General features: G+C 41.1%; 1 protein-coding gene across 1 annotated transcript; it reads left to right on the top strand.

Annotated features, from left to right (window-relative positions):
• The first annotated feature begins 317 nt into the window (after positions 1-317).
• LOC120536855 (zinc finger protein 93-like) lies at positions 318-6878 on the top strand. The gene is made up of 2 exons (XM_039765375.1): positions 318-623; positions 4731-6878. The coding sequence occupies exon 2, from the start codon at positions 4751-4753 to the stop codon at positions 6128-6130; it is 1380 nt and encodes a 459-aa protein (XP_039621309.1). The 5' UTR covers positions 318-623; positions 4731-4750; the 3' UTR covers positions 6131-6878.
• The last annotated feature ends 281 nt before the right edge of the window (positions 6879-7159 follow it).

The raw sequence follows: 7159 nt of genomic DNA, 5'->3' as shown, positions 1-7159 counted from the left end.
TTTTCAGACTAGACATTTTAGAGCTCTTTTCTAAGGAGGAGCAGAAGTGTCATTAGTGTGGATGGTGCGAATTTAGCCGCGTTCACGCTAGGCGGTTGCCAGAATGACAGCTCCTGCCTGTCTACCCATGAATTTGGCGTTGTCATAGAGACCGGCACGACCCGGATGCGCTGTTCTAGGCTTAAAAATCTTTCCAATCAGATGGCGGCAGTGAGAACGAAGAGTCTTGGGGAAAATGCGGCTTGGTAAATGAGAAGGTCTCTGAGTAAACTGCAGATAACGGATTGAAGTATGTTTTCGTTTAAAACAGAAAAGAGACATGCTGTATTATGAGAACATGGGATCAGTTCTTTATTGTTGGCTTTCGTCCTAGACCTAGGGAAAGCTTTGAAGATAAGCTCAGCAATGGGCTTTCGCGGTATTTATGAAGACGGTGCCTACACGATGCTAATTTACAAAAAGGCTGCAGGAAAGGTAAATGAATTGATTTCACGTGGAAATATTCAGGTGGAAGACATGACAGAAGAAATAGTGAACATCGAGGAGTGAACAGTGGTGACACCACTCGCAGTGTGAAGCAGCCGAGACGAGAGAGTCCGATTAAGCCTCAAAAGCTGGCCGAGGTAAGAAGAGAAGCTTCACGATCTTTCACTTCTTCTGAAGCGTACAAAACGAGTTCCGCGCGTAGTCAGTTGTTCTGCAGAGCTGGGTGTGCGCAGCGCATTTATAATTAAGCTGGCTTGGTCTCTGCTAGAAAACCTGTGTGTATATCGTATACTGCACACAACACAACCCCGAATATACACAAAAAAAAACAATTGTGAAATGATAGAAAGTGTCGACTTAAAACTTTTTATTTGTTTTATGGAAATTATTTTATTCAGGATTATGGAAAGGGTCAAACACAATGAGAGTTTGGGAAAGAGTTATTTATAGATACTGCTTCTGGATTCACCAAACTTTTCGCCCCTTTTTTAAAAGTTCAGAAAATTAAGGCAGTTATCTTCAACCAGTCTATTGATGGGCAACCAGAGCTGACCAGTCAGTCATCAGTCATCGTCCAAAGCGCTATATCCTAACACAGGGTCACGGGGGTCTGCTGGAGTCAATCCCAGCCAGCACAGGGCTCAAGGCAGGAACAAATCCCGGGCAGGGTGTGCAGGATACACACACACCAAGCACACACACTAGGGAAAATTTAGGATCCCCAATGCACCTAACCTGCATGTCTTTGGACTGTGGGAGGAAACCGGAGCAAACCCATGCAGACACGGGGAGAACATGCAGACTCCACGCAGGGAGGACCCAGGAAGAAAACCCTGGTCTCCTTACTGTGAGGAAGCAGTGCTACCACTGCACCACTGTGCCACCCGATGAGTCACCAGCTACCCCAAAACACACATCCTTACACTTTCTGAGACATAGAACATGTGCATTCCATTTAGTATCTGCATTGATAACCTGTGTCATATACATTTTTCAGTTGTATGAATCTATATATATATTGTGATTTTTGACTGTTCTATCTAATTCAGTGGGCTGACACCAATTCCAACTTCAGTTTTAAGGTTGGTTGTGGTCTTGCACATAAAGCTGCCAGGTTAAGTTGTGACTTGGATTAAGTGGGTCTGAGAAAGCTTATTTGGTTTTTCTGCGCCAAAACAGCACAAAAACATATTTCTGTCTAAACACAAAATAATGGTTTATTTATGAGAATCAAGGTAAATCAACAGATTACTGCAATTAACAGGTTTCTTCTCATTAAACGACAGCATAGTGTGCGTAGCCTTCTGCATTCATAAACATCGTTTTGGCTTCCTTTGTTTAGACAAGGCTGACAGCTTACATTTGTCATGGTTATTGAGAAACTATTCCAATCAAAAACAACAACCGAGCTCTTCTAGTGGGATGAAACCTCAGGGCCGCAAAGCTTTCTGTGCTTTCATGATAGAATATCTAACTTGATCATTGAAAAAGTTGTGGTTGATAAAAATGAAGGCGTTGTTCATCTTGATAAATTAAACGGATCTAAATTGCAAAGACAATAACATGTTTATTGTTATGAACCTTGTTATTTTTTGAGCAAATTTTAAATATTATTTGATTTTTTTTTTATTTTTTTTTTGTGGATCATACTGTGGGACAATGGTTAGCACTGGAGGTTTATAGCTTCAGAAGGCTTAGTTTTAATCCTCGTTGATCATAATCTGTGTAGAGTTTGCACATTGTTTGAATCTGTGTAGTGCAGGGGTGTCCAACTCTGGTCCAGGTGGGCCACAGTGGCTGCAGGTTTTCATCACCCTTGTCCTAATCAGTGGCCAGTTTTTATTGCTAATTAACTCCTTTTCCCTTCATTTTAATAGCCCTGTTTTTAAAGATTACGTAATCTGAATTGATTTGTTTCTTCATTAAATGGCAGCCAAACAGAAATGAAGTATGAAATGAGCCAACAGATGAGCAACTAATTTGTGACGTCAAAATCCAGCCAGCTGGCCTCCCTGTGGCAGTGGATTGAGAAAGTCCTGCAGAGAATCAAACTGGTTTTAGGCAGTTCCCCCAGTCCTGTCGTAATATTGCAAAGACGCTCAGGGGTTATGGTATGCTAACCATCAAACCACTGCTGTTCTTATCAGTAATGTAACCCTAATATTACATTGCTTTGTCTATGTTACAAATAAAGACATACAAAATATTTATCAACTTATCTACAAAATTGGGCGGCACGGTGGCGCAGTGGTAGCGCTGCTCCCTCGCAGTTAGGAGACCTGGGTTAGCTTCCCGGGTCCTCCCTGCGTGGAGTTTGCATGTTCTCCCCGTGTCTGCATGGGTTTCCTCAACCACAATTCAAAGACATGCAGGTTAGGTGGATTGGTGATTCTAAATTGGCCCTAGTGTGTGTTTGGTGTTTGTGTGTGTCCTGCAGTGGGTTGGCATCCTGCCCAGGATTGGTTCCTGCCTTGTGCCCGGTGTTGGCTGGGATTGGCTCCAGCAGACTCCCGTGACCCTGTGTTCGGATTCAGCAGGTTGGAAAATGGATGGATGGATGGATGGATATACAAAATCTCACACCACAACACACTGGGAAAGAGTTTTTGTACAAAGAATGATGGTGAGTTATCGCAGCTAAAAGGGTATCGGGCGAATTCACACTGGAGAGAAAATATATGTTTGTGCTGAATGTTTGAAGATTTTCTATTTCTTACCATCCTTTATTAAATACCAGAGACTTCATATTTGTGAGATACCATTCAGCATACTTGTATGTAGGAAGAATTGAGTGATGTTAAATCACATCAGTGGTGCCACATTGGAAATAATCTGAATAGCTGTACAGTTTATGGTAAGAGCGTCAGTCACATAGCATTCCTTTAAATCAAACAGTAACCCTCATAGCAGATGGCACCAGTGCAGCTCTTGACAATGTGGAGTGATATCAAGTGTTGGTACCGATCTGCTGTTTAAAAATGAAAAACAGTTTTCTATTAAATATATAATTGGCATCCACCATTCTTGAAAATACATGTTTTCACTTGTTGTCATTGGGGGTTATTGAGCGTAGATTAATGGGCCAAAATGGCAAGTTTATCCGTTTAAAATTAAATCTACAACACGAAGTGTGCAGAAAGTGAAGAAGACTGAACACTTTTGGACTCCACTGTATTTTTTAGTTCATATATCATTGTAATGCATTTGAACATTTATTAAAAGAAATCTTCAGGATGGCTTGTTTCCATCACTCTACATTCTCTGTTCAGGGTGCTGCCAGTGCTGACCTTGAATTGGATTAAGCAGGTTTGACAATACAATGTTATTGCTCTTTAACCCTGAAGCAAACTGAATATTTAACAAGGGTGAGTATTTCAAATTAATGTTTTTTTGGAATTATCACTTCAAGGTCAGATAGTCATTTCCTTAAGAAAGACAGATGTTTCAAGGTGTGGTCGTGATACTTCCTGATAATGGCGCAGTGTAGCATGTTCATTAGCACGTTCAAGTAAGAATTTCCCTTAACTTCGTACACTTGACATTATTCATCCTATGAAATAATTATACCCCACATATTAGGAATGTGGACACATGTAGCAGCAAAGGAAGAGAAGGAAGAAAATTAATGTGAGGAATGTACCCTGAGGCTTAGTCTATATGCAAACTCAAAAACTCCTTATGGCCCCAAGTTTGAAAAGTAGGTTAAAAATAAAAGGATAGATAAAATCGTGGGTGGCACGGTGGTGCAGTGGGTAGTGCTGCTGCCTCGCAGTTAGGAGACCTGGGTTTACTCCCTGCGTGGAGTTTGCATGTTCTCCCCATGTCTGTGTGGGTTTCCTCCCACAATCCAAAGACATGCAGGGTTAGGTGCATTGGCGATTCTAAATTGTCCCTAGTGTGTGCGTGCCCTGCGGTGGGCTGGCGCCCTGCCCGGGGTTTGTTTCCTGCCTTGTGCCCTGTGTTGGCTGTGATTGGCTCCAGCAGAACCCCGTGACCCTGTAGTTACGATATAGCGGGTTGGATAATGGATGGATGGATGATATTTAACCTCCTTGAGTTTACAAGTTAATCATCTGTCTTGTGTTGACATCTTCATTTTTTGTAGACAAGAAAGAATGAATGCAATGACTATAACTGTGTTGAACCATCACTTTGAATACTGATTGTAAAGTTTTACCAAAACAGAACTGAGCATATTGTATCAAATGCAATTCTAATGAACACCAACTCCTGTTTTTACACAGTTTTCCTCAATATAGAAACAATGGCCCAAATGGAAGAAGAACTCCAGAAGACAAACTCTCGCAAGGAGTCTCAAGATGAAGCAGATCTCCCTAACAAAAAGAAGAAGCACAAAGAATACCAACCTCATTTGCAAGATGGTGCACAGCAAACATTTGTATTTAAAAACCTCCTAAAGAGTGAAGGATCTGCTCATACTATTGATGGCTTCACTTGTAGGGACTCTGCTTTTGCAAAGGAGGACGTCCAACAGGTGAGATATTTTTCATATAAGAAAATAAAGGTAGAAACATGTAGTCCCATAGAGGATGATGGTAGCAAACACTCAGGTGAGGCCTTTAACACGTTTGAAGTAATTCACAAAATGAAGAAGAAGGTTTCTTGTAAACCTGCAACTAAATTAAGTGAAGGTAACCAAAAACAGCAATCTGTGCTTATCAAAGATGAAGGTTGTAATCATTTACCCACTGAATTCAAAGAAGAGATCATTGAGAAATTTGTAGATGAAGCGGGAAGGCATTTAGATCAGCAAATTTGTGTAGATAATAAATTAGACCAAGTTTGTGCACCGGTCCAAAGGGTTATGAAGAAAGAGCAATCAACAGGAGAATCTCAGATTGGCCCAGCTGTCCACAAAAAGAAGAAACAACCTTGTAGGGATTTGTCATCACATTTTAAAATGGATAACAGTCATCCAAAACAACTTGCATGTACTGAATGTGGAAAAACATTTCGCTTCATGTCTGGAATTAAAAGACATCAACGAATCCATACAGGTGAGAAACCACACTGCTGTACTGAATGTGGAAAATGTTTCCGACAGATAGGTTCACTTAAATCACACCAGAGAGTTCACACTGGAGAGAAACCATATACTTGTGCTGAATGTGGCAAGAGCTTTCGTGTATCATGGACGTTAAAGAAACATCTGAGAATTCACACCGGAGACACGATTTTTAGTTGTAACGAATGTGCAAAGGTCTTTGGGCGATTGTCACAACTAAAAGCACATCAGAGGATTCACACTGGAGATCGACCATACAGTTGTGCTGAATGTGGGAAGGACTTCCGGTTTTTAGCAACCTATGCCAAACACCAAAGGATTCATACTGGGGAGAAGCCATTCAGCTGTGATGAATGTGGCAAGAACTTTGCTCAGACAAGTGAACTTAAATCACACCAAAGATTTCACACTGGAGAAAATCCATATAGCTGTATGGTATGTGGCAGGAGCTTCAGCCAGATAAATTCCCTTAAATCACACAAGAACATTCATACTGAAGGGAAAACTTATAACTGTGCAGAATGTGGGAAAACATTTAAGTATAAATCGGCACTTAAAGCACACCGGATAGCTCACATTGTAAGATATGGGGAAGTGCAAGAAGAGTCAAATTCATAAATTAGTCTGCATAGTGCATATGAAGGCATTTGCAGCATTCCATGATCATTACATGCCCTCACAAGGGTCCCAAATGGTTTTGTTTGGATCACTCAAGATTGGCGGTGTGAACAGAGTTGTGTGAGTGAATGTGCCTTGTGATGGACTAGTCGTGAAATGGTGCATTTGAAGGAAATCTCTTTAGGATTATCATATTTTGGGAAAGTATACTACAATTAAACTATAAAACAAACAATAAATAGATCTTTTAGGAAGACGTTTCACCAGGTCGACCATGATCATTAGGAATATCTCACATATTACATATTCAACAAGCCTTTTAAAGAAGTGAATTGGCATTAAAGAGAGGCGCAATAGTGACATGAGTATGGATAAGAATGTAGACTGTGTGTCACAAGAAAATCAAAAGCAGTTCAAACTGATCCATATTTTGTTATTGACAAGTCCTAACAAATGTCCAGGCTGTCTCTTTGTCTGTGACTAGCCGTTCCCCGCAGCTCCACCTGTGTAGTAGTGAAACAAGACAAACTTTAAAAATCAATAAACAAAAAGGTATCACTAGCTAAACGGAGGTAAGGTACCCTCCGAAATGCAGGGCTAGACCGACTCCCTACTCCTGATGTCACGCTTCCCCCTTCCCTCAGCCCACAGCCTCAGTCTTGGATTAGGGCAAATATATCCATCCTGCAAGTGAACTATGATTCTTAGTGTGATGAGAAAAGTCGCAAAATCAACTAGAATGTTCAAGTAAATTCTAGAAAAAAACCCGATTTAAATCTGTTAAGTAGTTCTCTCATTCGCTAGCTAAGCGGAGGTAAGATACACCCCAAGACCGACATGTGAGTGAGTGAGGAGGGCCCCGCCCCCTTCCCCTCGGCCCGCTGCGTCTCTCTCAGATTTGCGCAAATAAATCGGTACCGCAAGTGAACCATGATACTTACCGCGATAAGAGAAGTCATAAAATCAACCGGAATGTTCAAGCAAATTATATACAGTATTTTCTCTTGTGGAAAGTGGACAGACAGACAG

Source organism: Polypterus senegalus, chromosome 10 (assembly GCF_016835505.1).
Source record: "Polypterus senegalus isolate Bchr_013 chromosome 10, ASM1683550v1, whole genome shotgun sequence".
Classification (NCBI taxonomy): domain Eukaryota; kingdom Metazoa; phylum Chordata; class Cladistia; order Polypteriformes; family Polypteridae; genus Polypterus; species Polypterus senegalus.
Note: the sequence above shows the minus strand (reverse complement) of the source record. Positions and strands in the feature narration are given on the sequence as shown.